The sequence below is a fragment of the Cervus elaphus genome, chromosome 11, assembly GCF_910594005.1.
Source record: "Cervus elaphus chromosome 11, mCerEla1.1, whole genome shotgun sequence".
Lineage (NCBI taxonomy): Eukaryota > Metazoa > Chordata > Mammalia > Artiodactyla > Cervidae > Cervus > Cervus elaphus.
Window position 1 is genome coordinate 99909908 of NC_057825.1, and position 19410 is coordinate 99929317.

Here is a 19410-nt window from a genome sequence, read left to right on the forward strand (position 1 = left end):
TCCCTTGTAGGGAGGATGGAATAGCCTGCTCCTCTGTTGCTTGTGCAGAACGTGTTGGCTGGCCTCTAGCTGTGTGACATGGGGGAGGGCGGGAGGCTTGTCACGTTCTGTGAGTCCGGGAACGCCTGTCAAGGTCCACTGCGGTGAGTCCCATTTGTTCAGCACAGTCAGGATGGCGTCTCCATTCTTTCTGTTTCCACTGCCTCAGAGCTCCTTCTTCCGAGCCCAGGACGGGAGAGGAGGGAGCTGTCCTCGGAGAGGGCCATTGTGGAGATGAGCATAGGTGGGCCTGGGTGGGACTGAAGCAGTGGCCTTCTTTGTGAACATGCTGGGCCGGTTCTTCCCACATGGCCATGCCGATGCTGGTCCCAGTCCTCAGTGTCTGTCAGGCTTCTCTGGATCATGAACTTCACCACAGCTCCATGTCTCAGTTCCTATTTCATCAGAGCAAACCGAGGAAGCTGAGAAAGAGGAGCTCAGGGTCCAGCTGAAGCGGCACCATCCCTCCAGTCCCCTTTCTGGCAGCAAGACCTGCAAGCGACCGAAGATCAAGGTGTCCCTCATCTCCCAAGGGGATGCAGCTGGAGGGCCTTGCACCCCTTCCTCAGGGGGCGCTCCAGAAGGTGAGTGTCTCTTGGCTTGCTTAAATAACAACCGACGGGACCATCCCAGAGACACAGCATTGCCCCCTTGGCGGCTACTTGCTGGGCGGCTTCTCCTCTGCCTTGGTGCAGCAGGCGCCCAGAGAAAGACAGCAAGGGTTGCACGTCGGGGAGAGTGGGCAGTGAACTAGGATCAGGGAGGCAGGACAAGGATCAGAGGGAGCTGGGGGTCGTTCACAGCGTCATACTCTTTGTTTCTTTTTGCTTTCAATTAAAGGTGATAAAATATTCCAGGAAGTTTAGAAAATAGAAGGAAAAGATAACCCCCAACTCTTCCCCACTCTAATGTAGAGTTATCCTTCGTTTTTCATCTTTCAGTCTTTTCTAGAATATTTTGCATTTAGCCTGGACTCTGGGACCCTGAAAGGTCAGCACCAAACCGGACTGACCGGCAGCCTTGGGGTTTTCTGTTTTGCAGCCGCAGGAGGGAAGCCCCTCACCATGACGTTGGGACAGGCGTCCACAGGGGCCACAGAACTCACCGGGCTTCTCGCCACAGCCAAGTGAGTCTGTCTGCTAGAATATCTGTGCCCTTCTTTCTCTTCACCTCTTCTCAGGGTCCAGTGAGTGCTTTGGAAGATAGTGGATTCTGGAGCCTGTCTGTCCTGTGAACGTGACTTCTTTCTGAGTCGGGTGTTTTTTCTTTGGGTCAACTCAGAGTTGACTTTTACTTAAAGTTTACGAAGTGTCCTGTAGCTCTTGCTTCAAGACATGAAGTCTTTCCTTTAGGCCTGACTTAGAAGGACTGGAGGCTGGATTCAGAAGGTGAGACGAAGACACCGAAGTTCTAGCTTTGTGTCCATTGCTGAAAGCCTTGCTGGGCCCCCCACTGGACCCTCCTGCTATTGCCAGGGACCTTTAGGTGACGGAGCTCCTGCCTTTGTCTCCAGGTCAAATGCTTCTGAAGGGGGCGTCTCAGCCAGCCAGGCATCCTCAGTGGTCTCCAGCAGCGCCACGCCCAGTGCCTTGCACACACTCCAGAGCCGCCTGGTGGCCCCCTCTCCTGGTGGCTCCCTCCCAGGTACCTGCTAACTCAGCACCCCCACACCCCGCCCCCATCTCCCAGCCAAGTCTGTCTGTGCTGCTGCTGGAGGGTGGCCCTGGGAAAGCACTGTGGAGCTAGGTCTCAGGGGTGCGCCTCTTAGGCTTGTTGTAGAGGCTTGGCATGGAGTGGTAATTAACTTTGAGGTGGGGGAGTTCGGGGCCTTAACATCTGCAGTGAGTAAATGCCCTAGTCTGCAGGTGATGTCTCTTCTACTGTAAGGCAGGGGTCCCTAACCCACAGGCCTTGGCGGTCCTGCTCAGTGACCTGGTAGGAACTGGGCCCCACAGCAGGAGGTGAGCTGTTGGCTAGTGAGCGAAGTTCCATCTGCCACTTCCCATTGCTTACATTACTGCCTGAACCGTCCCCGCTGCCCCTGCTCCTGTTGTCTTCCACGAAAAGTCCCTGGTGCCAGAAAGGTTGGGAACGCTGCTATAAGGAGAAAGAGCAGGTAGGTTTCCAGCTGCGTTGGTGGTGTTAAGCATATCTGGTTGAATGAAGCTGGAAATGGTGCTGCACAGGGCATCAGCAGAATGAGACATGTTTCTGCCAGGCTGATCCCCTCACCCTGCATTGAAAGGCTAGTTGCTTGAGCCCAGCAGGGTGCCCTGTTCTTCCAGACGACCTTCCTCTTTGCTCTCAGGCCACTGGACTGTGTGTAAAGGGAAGTCTAAGTCAGGTATTGGATATTCTTTTGGCTTGTAAGTGGGTCCATGGTCACCTTGGTGTTACTGAACCCATCCAAAATGCAGGCCAGGTGGTTTGGAGCTGGCTGGGATGTGCAGAGTGAATCCAAGACAGTGTATCAGGAATAGTGGGCGTCTGGCGCACATGTGTGCGTTCTGGCACCTCTCTGGGCACCGGAAATGTCCAGGGAAAAGAGTGTCTGTGTTTCAGCTGGTCACTGTGGATGGCGGGCATGGCTGCTCATGAGGAGGTGCCCCGCCCCGTGCTGACGTCTGTTGTGTCTTCTCTTAGGGGCCGCGTCAGCCAGCAGCCTTCTCCAAGGCCTCAGCTTCAGCCTGCAGGACATCAGCAGCAAGACCTCTGTCCTCCCGGCAAGCCCATCCCCCGGGCCAGCCCCACAGGTGCACGTCTGCCTCCCCTGGGCGGGACGGAGGGGAAGGGTGGAGGCCTCCTTGGCTTAGCTGGTTCTGGCAGGGACACTGGGTCAGGGACGGGTAGCCTCTGACTCCACAGCGGGGGACTGCCAGAGGCTAGTGACAGGTTTCTAGATCTCTTTGTATCTTTGCGTTCTTGGTTGTAAAATGAGGATAATGATAGTACCTCCCTCGCAGAGCTGATGTGGGGATTAAATAAGAGAATATGTGGAAATGCCTGGCAGAGTACTTTGCATGGGGTAGGCGCTCAGTTCCAAGCACATGGGCCCGCCACACTCGACTGTCGCTGTTGGTTGCAGCTTCTGACTAGCTGGGCTTGTGTGTCCCGCAGGCCACCGGTGTGAAGTTGCCCACCCCCATGCAGAGCCTGGGTGCCATCACCACGGGCGCCAGCACCATTGTCCGCACCATCCCTGTGGCCACCACCCTGTCCTCCTTGGGCGCCACTCCTGGTGGGAAGCCCACAGCCATCCACCAGCTGCTGACCAATGGGGGCCTCGCCAAGTTAGCAAGCACCCTCCCTGGCCTGGCTCAGATCTCTAACCAAGCATCAGGTGAGTCTCTCATGAGAACTGTGGGGATCTTCCCCCAAGACCGTCTCACCTCACACGGGCAAGGTATGATGTTGAACCCAGTTCCACAGGGTCCTGGCCTTGACCTCAGGGGTTCAGCTCTGAGGTTCCACCCCCAGGGAGCGTGAGAGCACACAGGCTGTTCCTGCTGCTTTTGGGCGTAGGTGACCCAGCTGGGGAGGAGACCAAGACCGGAGGCCGGGTGGGGGGTGTCACACGGGTGGTCAGGGGGATGCCCCAGGAAAGGGAAGTGGAGGCTGTGACAACACAAGCCTACCACTCTCTGTCTCTCAGGCTTGAAGGTCCCCACCACCATCACTCTGACACTGCGTGGCCAGCCCAGCCGAATCACCACGCTGAGCCCCGTGGGCACAGGAGCAGCTCCATCAGAGGAGCCCACCTCCCAGGCACTGCCCTCCAACTCACAGGTGAGTCTGTCTGGGGAGACCGAGGACTTAGGCTCCAGTGTTGGGCGGCGGGGTCCAACTGGCTGGCTGACTGCAGGAGCTGGGCTGGTAGGCAGGCCCGATGCCCCTCCACTCTCGGCGTTTGCGGCTTCGTTACTGTGTTTGGGTCTTGGGTTTTGTTTTTTAATTGAAGTATAGTTGACGTCCAGTGTGTTAGTTTCAGGTGTAGAGCACGTTCGGTTATATACCTTTTCAGATCCTTCTCCCTTTTAGGTTGTTATAGAACTGTTGAGCATAGTTCCCTGTGCTGTACAGTAGGTCCTTGCTGGTCGGAGTTTGTAGCTTTGAGGCTGAGGGAGTCCTGGACCTCTGTGCAGCTTCTCTGTAGCGCTCCTGGATTGTGTGAGGATCAAACACGAGCTATGTTCAGCGCCTGGTCAGTGCTCATCTCCTTCCCCTCTCCGCCCGTTTCTGCTCCGTTCTTGGCTTCACTGTGCAGAGGTTGCGTAGGAGCTAAGTGGTGATAGTCTCTGTTTGACTCGCCAGCCTTGGGCCATCGCAGGTCTTTGCGTTCATTGTTGTCTTTTCAGGGCACAGTTAGGTTTTTATAGCTCTTACACAGGAAACCACCATCAGTTTCTCTTAACTGATCTGATTTCCATTGTGACCTTTTCAAGTAAAATGTTTCTATTTTAAATGGTGATCTGAGGGCCACCCAAAGATCAGAGGTTAACAACAACGCACAGTCCTGACTCCAGCAGTGCATGTGCTCTTCTGCGTGTCCAGTTTTCACCCGAGGCCTCCTGGCTGGGGCCCTGGTGTGCAGGCTTCCGTGGCTGAGGGCTAACCGGTCCCCTCACTGCTGCCGCGCCAGCCCCGCCCTGCATCTGGGCACCGGTGCCCTCCGACCTGAGCCAGGGGCTCTTCTGCCTCTTCCTCCCCAGGGGAAAGTACTGCTCAGAGGTCGTTACCCTGGCTTTGTGCAGAGAAGCACAGGTGATTTAATTTATTTTATTCTCTATTCTTTTTAATTATAAAAGTGATTGCACTTACTTTAAATAATCCAAAAGTTATAGAAATCATTTAATTTGTAAAGTGAAAATTCCCCATGATACCACTCCCAGAGATGATAGCCCCTGTTGGTAGCTTGATATGCATTTTTCTAGATTCTTCTTTCTACAGAATTCATCATTTTACTCTTTTGACAGAAATTAGACCACAGAATATGGCTATTTTGTAACTAACCTTTGTTTATGAAACATGTGGTGTCTTTCCCTGTCCTTTACTTGGAGACTTGTCTATTTCTTGTCAGTGGCTTTCACTGGGTTAATGTACTAAAGTGTATTTCACCAGTTCCTGTTAGAGAGTTATGTTTTGTTTTTCAGTAAATATTGGTATGGTGACTACCCTTTGTTCGTGATTTTTGTGTACCTCTGGGAGATTTCTATAGGCTGGAGACAGTAAGCTAGGGCCTGTACATCTAACATGTGGCTGTTGTTTAGTCGATAAATCGTATCCGACTCTTTTATGACCCCATGGCCTGTAGCCTGCCAGACTCCTCTGTGCATGGGGTTTCCCAGAACATCTGGCTAGCTGCTGACTAATTGTCCTTCAGAAGGTTTGTTCATTTATAGTTCAAGCCACAGTGATGAGCATACCTCTTTTCCTCCACGTTGTTGATTATGAAAATCAGTTTTTTAATTTTACTAATTTGATAGGTGAAAAGTGAAATTGTTTTAATGTGCATTTTCCTGATTGCTTATGAGGTTGTGTCTTTAATGAATTGCTTGTCATATTCTGTATCTACTCAATTCATAGTAGCTTCATATATGCAGGTGTCTATCCTTTATACAAATACGAAAATATATTATACAAGTTGTACATGCTTTGTTCCAGTTACTTTTTTTTTTTCTGTTGAAGTATTAAGTTGCTTGTCTTTAATTTTTGTTTCTGGGTCTTTTATCAAACAGACATTAAAAATTGTGTATGTAGTTACATCTTCAGATTCTTCCATTTATGACTCTTAAAGTTTTCTGTTTTAAGAAAGCTCTTCACATTATAAAAAGGATATAACCTTTTTATGTTTTAAAAATTTTAATGTCCAAACCTGTGGTAACATTTGCTTACAGACAGTTTTCCATTTTACCCCCTTTGAACTGGTGGTGCGGTGCGGTGCGCATTGCTGTCCCGCCGTCACCACGCAGCTCCAGAGCTGTCCCTCACCCCTTGCCGAAACTCGGAGTGTGTTTTCTTACATGCCTGTGTCCGTTTGCTTACCTTCAGTTGTTCAGTCCTTTTGGAATTTATTTTAAGTATCAATTATGTTTCTAGTTCCCTAAGATCATCTTTATTCTCTTCTTTTCTTTTTATAAATAATGAGTTTTAAGATTTGTTCATTGCCTTTTTGGAATCAAATGAACTGAATGAGCACAACTATTTCTTTTAAGTCAGTTAAAATGATTAATTACTTTCAAACATTTCCTAATATCAAACTGTCTGAATTCCAGATTAAGTAGTTTGTTCAGTATGTCCTATTCTGTTTTTGTTTTTTGCACATTCCTAAATTTTACTGTACATGTGTAAGAAACAGGAACTTCAGAGGTAACGCATGTCTAGTCTTGATTTACTTTTGTCTTACTCAGGGTTTTGACGTCTATGTCTGTTAGTAAGATTGGCCTATAGTTTTCTTCCTCTCTGCTCTTGCTTTTTGAGGTATGTCCTTTCCTTGTCCAGTTATAGAATATGGGAAACATTTTCTTTCTCATATTCCAAAACATTTATATAGCACAAAAATTACCAGTTTTTTGATTGTTGGGTGGAAATGACCTGTAGGCCATTTGGGCCTGTTTTCAGGCTGTCTTAACCTTTGCTGATAACATGTTGATGCCCAGCTAGAAGACAGATCCTCACGAGTTATGTTCCTTTTCTTTCAGATGGTCCTCTTCAGCTTGCTCTGGCTGGGGGCAGGCGGGGGAACCTAGTTAGAGTTGAGAAGAGAGCAGAAGTCAGCGAGAATTCTTTTCCATGGCTAAATTGAAGGATGGAATAGATATCTGACTTCTACTTGATGGTATTTACTTGAGAGCTTAGTTTTTAGCTGAGTAAAATGGGTGTGTCAATTACTAGGAGGGTTCTAGTGGTGATTGTTTCCTTTTAGACAAAGGAGGTGTTTCTAGGTTAAGGCTTGCTGATTCAGACATGTTTAACAGTTGTTTCAGTGTTCAGACTGCCAGACAGTGTGACCGCAGGGAAAGCTCAAGCCTTCTGTCTTCAGTTAGCTGTGTGACCCTGGACAGATTGCCCGGCCTCTCTGCATTTTCTCATCTGGTCTAGTGAGGAGGTTGGCGGAAGTCAGTGACTGTTGTGGTGGTGGGCTTAGTAGGGGCTGTCTCGGAAAGCTCTTCTGGCTCTGGAAAGATGGAGTTCTAAAAGTTGAGAAACAACCACCCATTTCTGATGTTTATAAGACAGTTAGAGATTTGAACACTGACTGGATTATTGTTGATTAAGAAATTGTTAATCTTTTTAAGGTGTGATAATAGTTTTAAGTTTGAAAAATAATCTTTTTTAAATTTGAAGCTTATAGACTACAATATTTATGGAGAAAATGAATTTAAAAAGAAAAAAGGTTGTAAACACTGATAGACTTCTCTAAGGTCTGTGCCCTTATTTATCTCTGTTGTTCCTGGTGGAGATGAATACTTACTATTTGTTTCCTTATGAAACTGGACCATTATGTGGCCCTACAGCTGCGAAGCTGCAGGAGAAAGGGGAGACAGACAGTGTAGTGCCCTGCATCAGGGTGCTGGGAATGGACTCCTTGACTGTGACCGCAAGGTTTTCCCGTCTCTGGCCACACAGTGCCCTCGTCAGGCTGGCAGGCAGCCTCCAGCTGTCCGCCTGGCAGGGTCATTGCTCGCAGCACTCCTGGTCGGGTCAGAGCTCATCTGTGTACATTCCAGCCCGCCTTTGGGCAGGGCCAGCACTCGGGCGACAGAACCTTTCAGGTTTTGATTGTCAGGCCTCTCTTCATTCCTCCTCCTCACCTGTGTCCTCTCTCTCCCCTCCTTTACTGCATCCTCAGAGACCTCTTAGGAGTTTTCCAAAGGCGGAACTAGAGAAATAGGGAAAACATTTGTGGGAAAAGGCCAACTCTCTCTACTTCCTTCTTCCCAAGCTGCAGGGCTCAACAATTCATGGCATCTTCCATAGCACTTAAAAAATGAACATGACCTAGAGCAATGATACTGCCAGAGCTGTCACGTAAAACTTCTCTTCAGCTCTGCCACCCTTAAGAAGTCACCTGTTCCCTTTCCCCTGCGTTCTTTCCTTTTTCCTTGTGTAATAATAAGAGCCAATGATTGTGGTTGACACATAGGTGCTTTATGCAGGTTGTCCCGTGTGATCTCACAACAACCCCAGGGAGTAGGTGCTCTCATATCTGTCTCACAGAGGAAGGAAAGGAGGCTCAGAGGATGGAAGTCACTTGCCCTGAAAAGCGGTGGAGGTGACTCTCTGACTCCAGAGTCTGTGTTATACTCATTACTTGGCTACTAGAACACCTATCCTTGTACATCTACCTTTTCCCCCATTGAGCATTATTTCTTTGGAATAAGTTCTCAGGGGTGGGGTAACTGGCTTAGTAAGAGGGTCAGCTGTGTTAACCTGGCAAGCTGTTGACCTTGTTCACTGCCTCTCCCGCCACAGCGCCTGCCTCCAGCCCCCTGAGGACACTGTGCCACATGTCTTCCTCTGCCAGGCTGGTGACGGCTGCTGCACGGTGTGGCCTGGGCGGCGGTGCGGTCCTGCTGAGCTGTCCACTTGTCCAAAGACCTCTTTAACACAGTCACTTTCGCCTCTCTGTCAGCTGTCTTCAGGGCTGGACCTCCGGGTCTTGTGTAATCATGAGGCAAGGTGATACAGCACCAGCAACGGGACCCTGTGCCCCAGTCGCTACAGGTCTGATTCCCAGGATCTCCAGGTCCTCAGCACACCTGGCTGGGCACGAATCTGAGGCACTGCTTCCCTCTCAATAGCTGTAACTTCACCCAGGAAGCGGCGTCGGACTGCTCACTGCATCGTAATAAAGGAGCACCTCTTGGAAGTGTGTGCCGCCCTGCGCAAAGTTAGGAGGAGACATCGTGTGGTCCGGGGCTGTAGGAGTTGGGGTCGAGAGCCCTGTGCTGAGGGCAAGGATCATCCCGGCCCCGCAACTGGCGGTTCAGTGCCAGGGGGCTTGTTCTGTCTGTCGCTGTCCACCAAACAGTTGTGGGAGAGGTCTTTCCAGGCAGCACTCTCCGTAGGCGCCACCTGGATACCAAGTACCTGCTGAGACCTGGAGACTCCTCGCTCCAAACCCGTGAGAGGGACAGAGAACCGGCCTGCCATCTCTCAGTCCCTCTGGCCACTCACAGACACGGGGAGCAGCAATTGCTGGGAGGTGAGAGCCAGCTTTTCTCCTTTCCATCGCGTTTGGGCAGTTCTTGTATTCGGAAAGCCTGCAGGCTCAGAAAGGCTGACGAGAACGAAGGGGACAGCCACCAGTGTCCTGGAGGGCATGTCAGCTGTGGAGGTGCTTTGGGCTTGAGGCTTTGCATCTGGCACCTAAGGAATTGTGGTTTCAACTGGAGATGAGAATTTGCCAGGCCAGAGGAAAGAAGACCCAACCCCTGAAATTTCTGTGCTCAGTAGTGGAGCAGGGACAGCTGCTCGGTGAACACCTTGGCCGTTCGTCCCGTGAAACGCTGACATCAGGACAATAGACGCCACGCTTCGGTGTTTCTGTTTCAGCTCTGCGTGTGACTCCTTGTCTTCTTGCTTAGAAGTGGGAAGATGACTGGCATGGACTCTACTGTGGAGGGTGCTCAGTACCAACCTGAGCCCTGGAGGTGCGGGTCCCTGGAGAAGTGATTACTGAGGATGGAGCCCTGAGCCCTTCCTTACCTCCTCACGACACTTGTATGCAAAAGTATTTTTAGATTTGGTTTAGAAGCTGTCCTCCAGAGCAGGCTCCTTTCCCTTTTGTACTCTAGAAAGTTTCCAGCCCAGGTGTAAGGCCCCCCATGTATGACTCTAAGAGTATCTAGGCAGGGAGGGCCCACAGCATGCCATGGCTGGACTTGCTCAGGGTCCTGCCCTGAGGGCAGCGTGTATCCACAGCAGGCCTCCTGTGTTCAGTCCAGGAGCCTCCATTCAGTCCGAGTGGCAGCCGGGAGGGAGCCTGTGGTAGAGGAGTCTCAGACACGGCGGACTTGGTCCAGGCCGGGCCCGCGGCAGTGTCTGCCACAGCCGTGGAGTGGGCAGGTTTCACACTACACCCTCCCTCCCGGCCTCCTGCCTAGCTGGTCTCCGAAGTGATTCACGCAGAACTAGCCTGCATCCTTGCATTGGTGGGCAGGCAACTGCTTTCTGAAATTCAGGCAGCATTTAGTAAGTTGGAGGAAGATATGAAAGGTGAAAAAAACGTCCAGGGTCAGGGGTTTGATGACTTTACAGGTAGGATGGTAACACACCAAGAGGAACTGAGGACAGTGAGACTGTGAGACCTGTGTGAAGCTTTTAGCAATCACTCAGGGCAGGTTCCTGAACAACCCGTTCATGACTTAGGAGTACATTCTAGGCAGCACCGGGGGGCTGCTCTGAAAGATGCTGACCCCCCTGTGGGCTGGGGCCAAAGAAGAAGCATCCCGCATCTGTCTCAATCCTAGTAAGCTTCCCACGAATGATTTCCTGAGGCTTGGCTTATACACTGGGAAGGATGCCAAAGCTGGGGAAGGGGAGTAGTGAGAACCTCGGTTCTGCTGCACTGTGGAGGGACGGGCCAAAGGGGGAAGTAGTTGAAGTCCCTGGAATCATGCTCCCCAATTCCATACTTCTCCAGCCACATTTCTCAAACTGGAGAAGGAAGCTTTCCTCTGCCAATCACGTAGCAGACCTAGAGTCCCTGACCTCAGAAGGCAACACTACTGGCCAAAAGTGTAGAAGGATCCAGAGAGCTTTAGCTGAGTTCTTGGGTGACAGGTGCGTGTTGATGCCCTGTGAAAGCAGTCTTTGTTTGAAGATGAGGTCGCTGATGGAGTAAGACCTGTCCTCGGCTCCACCGCAGGGACAGCCCTGGGCTGGATGGGGTATCGAGCTGAGTGCTGTGACAGTTCTGTTTTTCCATTAGCCAAAACAATTAAAAATAAAAACAGATTTTGGATTGCTTCAACATGTCTTCAGTCAACTTCTTACTTTTATTCTGGTAACCACCCAGTGGAATGGCATAGAAAACAAAAGCTAAAATATTATGGTAATTCCACTGACCATCTTCCTGATGCCTGCAATACCCATGAGGTGGGTGCTGTAATTCCCCTTTTACAGATGAGGAAACAGAGGCACAGAGAAGCCACACAGCAGGACTGAACCCAGACAGTCTGATACCAGTGTCTGTTCTTCTCTGCACTGTGCTGGGATTCTGAAATGGGAGACCGGAAGTGGAAATAGCGCAGGAGGTGAGGAGATGGTGACTTGGCCTTGATGTGACCCCTTTCGGTTTAGACTCTAGGCCCACCAGGCCTAGAGTGATTGCTGCTGCCCTGGTGGGCTCTTGGCTGGGCCTGAGTCAGTAGGTGGGGTCCCTCACCCTTGGTCCTGAGAGATGGAAACCTCTTTGCACATCCTATCCCTCTGCTGCCCTCCAGTAATTAATGACTTAGCAATGAATGAAGGAATTCCAACCTCCGTGTTATCTGTGATCTTGTATCTAAGAGGACCTTCCTGAAAGGAAAGTGAAAGTGTTAGTTGCTCAGTCGTGTCCAACTCTTTGCAACCCCATGGACTTTGCAACTTCTCTGCCCATGGGATTCTCCAGGTAAGAATACTGGAGTGTTGCCATTTCCTCCTCCAGGGGATCTTCCCAACCCAGGGATGCAGCCTCGGTCAGGTGACCATTGCAGGCAGATTCTTTACTGTCTGAGCCACCAGGGAAACCCTTGAATTCCAGGTACCCACCCTCAATATTGGAGCCCCCTGTGGGTGGAAACTGTAGTTCTGGTATACTGCTTAAAAGATCTTCAACGTGTGAACTCTTGTTGTTTCCTTCCTTACTGAGACCTCATCTTACTTTCAACTCCAGTCTCACCGACTTGGGTGTGTCAGATGAAGGGAGAGGTGAAGATTAGGTTGTTTAAACTTTAGCAGTATAAGGACAGGGCCATAGCAGATTAGGATGCAGAAGAAATCCTGTTGCCTTTTTATCTCCCTTTCCAAAGCATATGTTTTAGTCAGGGTTGATGGTTGGAAGAAGCAGGAAACTATTCACTACCGAAATTAGCTCTAAAAGGTGATATTCTCTCAAAAGGTATCTTCACTGACGGGGAGCCTGACAGTTTCCGCTACTTGCCTGATGACGTCCACTGACCTGGAATGGCCAGGGACCAGTTTTGATCTTGTCATCACAGGATTTTTTTGTCATCCCTTTGTGAGTGGCCAGTTTCTGTCTTTCATTCAAATTCTGAACACAGTGAATCTGGTTGGCTCAGTCCCACTTACAGGTTGGTTCTTCTTATATCCTTTCTCACCCCAGTTTAATAACATCAGAGGATGAAGTCACATGGCCCATGTTTTTGCCTTTCTAAGGGATTAAAAAACAAAACTACCTGAGCTATTTCGATGTGTGTGTGTTTAACTTACCTTGAGAGCATAGGGAAGTCCCATGTTCATTTCATCCAGTATCCTCCATTACTTAAGTTCCCATAACTAATAAATAGTACAGTCTAAGTCAGTAAAGATTGACAAGTTTGACTACATGGAAATTTAAAGCTGTGGTTTGAAAAAACACCTTTTTAAAAAGTGTGAAATAAATTGTGTATGTCTGTGTGAAAGAAAACAGAAAAGGATGGAAATATATATATCTACCTGTTGGTAGATGTCTCTGCAGAGGATAAAAGGATTAGGGAGAAAGAAATCTATATACAAACCCCAACAAATTTTAAACGACATAATGAGGCATCACAGTGCACCTAGAAGAATGGCTAAAACAAAAAGCAGAGACAGTATAAGGATGCAGGGAAAATGTATCTCTTCTACATTACTGGTGGGACCGTCAAATGGGTTTGCTCTAAGTTTTTGCAATGACTACATATTACTTGGAATATCCAGGTGGCTCAGTAATAAAGAACCCGCCTGCCAGTGCAGGAGATGCAGGTTCTATCCGTGGGTCAGGAACATCCCCTGGAGTAGGAAATGGCTACCCACTCCAGTATTCTTGCCAGGGAAATCCCATGGACACACAAGCCTGGCAGGCTACAGTCCGTGAGGTCGCAAAGAATCAAACATGACTGAGCAACTACACAACAACAAAAATGAATGTTGTGTGGATTGAATGTACCATAGTTTTTGTTAACTGCTCACTTGTTGAGTGGCATCTTGATTGTTTCCAGTTTGGGACTATTGCAGATACAGCTGCTGTGAGCATTTCTAAGTGGGTTTTTGTATAAACTTTCGTTTTCATGTCTGGAATGAATGCCCAGGAGTGTGATTATCAGGTCATGTGGTAAATTTTTATCTTTTGAAGAAACTGTCAAATATTTTCCTAAGTAGCTCTTCCATTTTATGGTCCCACCAGTAATGTAGTCAGTCAGTCAGTTCAGTCGCTCAGTCGTGTCCGATTCTTTGCGACCTCATGAACTGCAGCATGCCAGGCCTCCCTGTCCATCACCAACTCCCGGAGTCCACTCAAACCCATGTCCGTTGTGTCAGTGATGCCATCCAACCATCTCATCCTCTGTCGTCCCCTTCTCCTCCTGCCCTCAATCTTTGCCAGCATCAGGGTCTTTTCAAATGAGTCAGGTCTCCGCATCAGGTGGCCAAAGTATTGGAGTTTCAGCTTCAACATCAGTCCCTCCAATGAACACCCAGGTCAGTAATGTAGAAGAGATCCATTTTCCCTGTAGCCTTGTACTGTCTTTGTTTTTCGTTTGAGCCATTCTAGGTATATTGTGATATCTCATTATGTTGTTTAAAATTTGTTGAGGTTTGTATATGGTCTAGGATCTGGTAGTTCTGTCCTCTTGATATATTTTCTATAGGTTCTTGAAAGATTATACTGTTGGGTGGAGGGTAAATGGTGATAAAATTCTTGTTAGTTGATGGGATTGAGTTCTTATAGCTTATACCCTTGCTGATTTTCTTCAAGTTCTGTTGGTTGAGAGAGTGCTGTTGAAATTCCCAGCGATAATTGTGGAATTGTCTGTGTCTCCTTTAAGTTTTTGCTTCAAATATTTTGCAGTTCTGTTATCTGGCACATACCACTTAGGATTTCTGTGTCTTTTTGGTGGATTGACCTTTTTATCATTATGTAATGTCCCTCGGACTGCAAGGAGATCCAGCCAGTCCATCCTAAAGGAAATCAGTCCTGAATATTCATTGGAAGGATTGATGCTGAAGCTGAAACTCAATACTTTGGCCACCTGATGTAAAGAGCTGACTCATTTGAAAAGACCCTGATGCTGGGAAAGAGTGAAGGTGGGAGAAGGGGACGACAGAGGATGAGATAGTTGGATGGCATCACCAACTCAATGGACATGAGTTGGAGTAAATTCCAGGAGTTGGTGATGGATAGGGAGGCCTGGCGTGCCGCGGTCCATGGGGTCGCAAAGAGTCAGACATGACTGAGCGACTGAACTGAACTGAATGTCTCTCTGTACCTGATTATTTTCTTTGCCCTGAAGTTTACTTTTATCTGACAGACATTGACATGTCACATCTGATTCAGTTTCTGGTTTTGGTATTTTTTTGTACTTTTAAAAATTGTATTTTATTATTTTTGGCTGCTCTAGGTCTTTGGTGCTGCACGTGGGCCTTTTGTAGTTGTGGCGAGCTCGGGATACTGTTTGCTGCAGTGCTTGGGCTTCTCATTGCGGTGGCCTCTCTCGTTGTGGAGCACCGTCTCTAGGGCGCATGGACTTCAGTAGTTGAGGCTCATGGGCTTATTTGTCCCATGGAATGTGGGATCTTCCTAGACCAGGGATCGAATCCATGTCTTCTGTGTTGACAGGCAGATTCTTAATCACTGGACCACCAGGGAAGTCCCATGATTATCTTTTTTGTACCCTTTCTTCTGTTGCCAAACATCTCCAATTATTTTCTACAATAAATTCCCAGAAATAAGACAATTAGTCAAAAGGTATGAATATTTTTTATGACTTGCTGTTATCCAAGCAGCTTGTGATAAATTATGACCTCACCAATGTATAATGCTGATTGTTTGTTTTTAATTACACCTCAGTTTATATTTTTAATTTAGAACAATGGAACAGGGGAAGATGCTTCCTTTTTCTTTCAGCATACCTCAGTTCCCAAATTAGAAATTTCCTGTTGAAGGAACCACATATCCCAAGTTCTAATTTGGGACATTCGGGAATGTGATAAGGGAGATGGAGAAATGGGTGATCTTTGATTTGATATCACAGCTGCTTACATACATGAACAACAAGCCCGCATGCACTCACACACATGAACACTACACGTGTACAAACGTTCGTGCCTCACACCCTCACAAGCACATTACACATGAGTAATTGCATTTGTGCGTGCACCAGCAATTTACTCCTAGCTTTTGTCTTATTCTATTTGGTCTGCTATAATAAGGTGCCACAAATTAGGAGGTTTATAAGTGAGAAATTTATTTCTCACAGTTCTGGAGGTTGGCAGGTCTAAGACCAAGATGCCTACAAATTCAGTGTCTGGTGAGGCCCCCTTCCTAGGCTGTCTTTTAGCTATAACCTCCCTTGGCAGAAGGGGGCAAGGGAGCTTTCTCAGCCTCCTTTATAAGGGCACTAATCCCATCCACACGGGCTCTTCCCTTCATGACCTAATCATCTCCTGGAGGCCCTGCCTCCCTAGTATTGTCACACTGGAATTAGGTTTTCAACATCCGAATTTGGGAGGGCATGACATGAGACCATGGCAGATCCCTCATGGAGCCCCTGGCTGGGCAGGAGGCTTCAGCATGGCCAGGTCATCCTCAGAGTCTGTCTCTGGCTTCTTTTGTTCCCTTATCCTTGCCCAAAGTCCCCATTGCTACCAGTTTCAAAAGTTTTAACCACTGGTCTGGGAGCAGAGGTTGACTCTGGGACCGGAAGTGAGGATCTGGGGAGAGAAGCCTCAGAAGAAGGTGAAGGCAGAGCTTCCTCCCCTCTCTGCCATGGTGAGTGAGTTTGGCTAAACCCCTGGGTGGAGCTCTGGATGCTGACCGGAGGTCTGGGTTCTGATAAGACCTATGCTGGGAACCAGGGGCGGCACCGGCCACATGGGTGGGGTTGAGGAGCAGCTTCGAGAGGCAGTTAGGATTTGTGTCTGTGGTGGCTCCCTTTTGTTCCCCAACATTTTAACAGAGTTTTGTTTCTCTCCTTGCCTAGTCTCAGGAGTGTGTGTGTGTGTTTAGGGGGAAGAGGATGGGCTTGGCCCATATCTCCGCAGACGGTAGTCAAGAGTGGGTTCTATCTCCTCTCCAAAGCGGGGTGGGGAATTGGCCCAGGTCACTGGCGGGAAGAGCTGGTCTTCTGCAGACCCCAGCATCCTGGGCTGATGGGGCAAGAACCAGTTCTCCAGAGTGAGCCTGGGCATGGCTCTGTGGGTCGGAGCCCTCTAGGAGCCACTCAGAGGCAGCTGGGGAATTCTGAGGGGGAGGGGAGTTGACTAATACACACAAATACCGTGATAATTCAGGTGAAAAAAATTGGGGTGGGTCCAGGACACCTGTCTGTCTGTAGTCTTTCAGTTGTGTCCGACTCTCTGTGACCACATGGGCTGCAGCCCGCCAGGCTCCTCTGTCCATGGGTTTCTCTGGGCAAGAATGCTGGAGTGGGTAGCCATTCTCTTCTCCAGGGGATCTTCCTGACCCAGGGTTTGAACCCGGGTCTCCACATTGCAGGCAGATTGTTGACCGTCTGAGCCAGCAGGGAAGCCCGCTGTCCTGTGGAGACAGGTAGAACTGGGGATTGGTGGTGAACAGGATTCTCTGACTGCCCTGGGGGAGCCTGCATTCTGGGGCGAAGATGGAGAATGGGTCTGGCAGTGGCAGGATGGGCGAAGCCCTGGGTGCCTGCAGGCATGGGAGGGGTGCCCGCGCCCGTCAGGCTCCCTCAGATTCTTCTGAGAGAGCCTGGAAGGAAGAACAGAGCTGTGGAGGGGATGCTTTTCAGGTCAGTGTTTTCCATGCTTCCAGGCCCGAGGGAGGCCCGGGCAACTGGGGAACGGAAGTGGGGCCTCAGGACTCAGCCCAGGTAGGCTGTGAGGGTGGGGGGTATCACAGTGGGGAGGGGGGTGCCACGGGGGTGTGGAGTCAGGAGACTGGGAGGAAGCGGGGCCAGTAAAGAGCCTTTCACACTAAGACGTTTGAGGTTTAACTTGAGGGCAGTGGGGGGTGTTGGCCAGGTTTATGCAGAGCTGGAATAGGAATGATTTTTTTCATTTACCGTCTTACTTCTTCAAGACGTAAGGCCATCGCAAATGCATTGCAGCTACTCTACAAGTGACGCTACAGTTGCTCCACTCCACTCTTGGTGTTTTTAAGTTTTTGTTTATTTTTGGCCGTGCTGGGTCTTCATTGCTACATCTGGACTTCTCTGGTAGCAGCGAGCAGGGGCTGCTCTCTAGTTGCAGTGCACCGGCTTCTCATGCGGTGGCTTCTCTTGCTGCATGGCACTGCTCTCGGGTGCTTGGGCTTCAGTAGCTGCGGTTCCCGGGCTCTAGAGCACAGGCTCGGCACTTGTGGCACATGGGCTTAGTTGCTCTGCAGCTGGTAGGATCTTCCCTGATCAGGGGTCGAACCCCCGTCTCCTGCACTGGCAGGCAGATTCTTTACCACTGAGCCACCAGGGAAGCCCCCTGCTCTTGATGCTGACTATAGATAATCCTTCACAACAGCCCATGTAGACCTTTTTTCCCCCAGCGTTGTAGGCAGCCTGCCTAGATTTCTCCTCAGAAGCTGCCTTGCTGACTACTGCCCAGGCATTGAACTTAGTAGCCCATGAGCAAGTGATCTCCAGCCCCAGTTTCTAGGATTTGGCTCCGCAGCCCAAACCCTGCTCCCCCACCACCCTTGCTCATGTGGGAGGGGAACCAGACAGCTCCGCACAGGACCTGCGGCTGAGACGTGGCCGTGAGCTCAGGGACCTGCGTTTAAGTGAGACAGCCCCTCATCAGGTGGTCACCAGCTAGTCATCATGTGTATACATAGCAGCTCTGTGGCAGGTAAGCCTTCCCGGGCTCTTGGCAGACATTACCAATCCATTACGTCACCTTCACACTGAGTCAACCCAAAGCTGCAGACAGACCACCACCAATCAGAGCTGGTACCTGGGATGAAGCCGATTTGCCATCCTCGTCCCAGACCAGACAGGATGCAAAGGTCAGGGTGACTCTGAGTCAGAAGCCAGGCCAGAGGGCAGTACGCCAGGGATTTCAAAAGCCCTGTGGTAAAGGGCAGGGCAGGCGATGGTCAGGCTGGCCAAGCAGAAGTGCAGGGAGGGAGCTGATGGTTCACATTCACCCAGAACCTCAGTTTACAAAGCACTTTCACTAAATGCCCATGACTCTCAGGTAGAAGTTACTTGCATGTTATAGATGAGGCAGTGGAGGCCCAGGGGGCCTGTTCGCCCAGTGTCACCAGTGTGGCGGCTACGGCTTTGGTCTGCCTGACAGACCACTTCCCGTGAGGCAGCAAGCCCGCGCGCCTCGTCAGCACGGGTGTGAGACCAGGCTCTTTGCTGAGAAGTCTGTCCTTGCCTCGAGACGCCCGGAGGGAGGGTAATAAATGCTGGAGTGCCAGCTCCCAGAGGGTGCGGTCCTCTCACGTTGGCCTCGTTCAGGCCGCCAGTGTGATCTGAATGCAGGGCTGGGAAGAGGAGCCGGTGGGAGCCAGCTGCAGCTCCCCCCGGGCAGGGCCCACACCCTGGTTGTTGAGCTCTCCCTGCAGTCCCGTGAGCCGCACAGGCTCTTTCCTGCCTGAGTGGGGATTCGCTTCTGTTGTTGGCAAGTAAAGGGCTGAGCCTCCTCCCTGCACCCACGGAGGAGTCGGTCTCAGGGGTGGGGATCTTCCCTCCCTGCCCCCTGCTCCATCAAGGGAGAGGTGACCAGGCCAGGCAAGTGGTAGGAATCAAGCCAAGAAGGGCCCCCCCACAGTCAGGTGGAGGTAGGGAGGTGCCCCTCCCTGTTCTTCCCCAGTGGCCCCTGGCTGCCCAGGCGGCCTCATAGACAGGGCTGGGCAGGGACTCCACTTGCTGGTCGCAGGTGGTATTGGTTCTCCAGGAAGGGCCAGGGGCCCAGAGGAGCCAGCACAGTCCTCTTGGGACCAGGGTATGTTCAGTGGGCAAGGAGGAAGGTACCTGCCCTTCTCCAGTCGCTAGACCCTATCTGTCTGGGCCTCACACCGGGTCACAGTGCAGAACCTGGAAGGGACCGCGCTCGTTTCCTAGATGTGCAGACATAGCCCAGGATGGGGCAAAGGCTTCTGATACCTGAGGAGTTGGGTAGGGGGAGCCCACCTCCTGCCCCTGTGGCCGGAAGCCAGGGGACCCTGCACAGGTGACTCTGCCATGACCCACTTCTGCCCTGCTCACC

The 19410-nt window shown here is 50.2% G+C and overlaps 1 protein-coding gene across 3 annotated transcripts in view; it reads left to right on the plus strand.

Moving 5' to 3' along the window:
• Positions 1–11014, plus strand: part of KANSL3 (KAT8 regulatory NSL complex subunit 3) — a 41454-nt gene extending 30440 nt beyond the window's left edge. For all 3 annotated transcript variants that reach the window (XM_043918706.1, XM_043918708.1, XM_043918707.1), the window contains 7 exons: positions 432–623; positions 1081–1165; positions 1553–1683; positions 2683–2792; positions 3157–3379; positions 3692–3825; positions 8512–11014. In XM_043918706.1, the coding sequence (XP_043774641.1) occupies positions 432–623; positions 1081–1165; positions 1553–1683; positions 2683–2792; positions 3157–3379; positions 3692–3825; positions 8512–8532 (896 nt within the window). In that variant the 3' untranslated portion in view covers positions 8533–11014. The remainder of the gene's footprint in view (positions 1–431; positions 624–1080; positions 1166–1552; positions 1684–2682; positions 2793–3156; positions 3380–3691; positions 3826–8511) is intronic.
• Positions 11015–19410: the final 8396 nt, after the last annotated feature.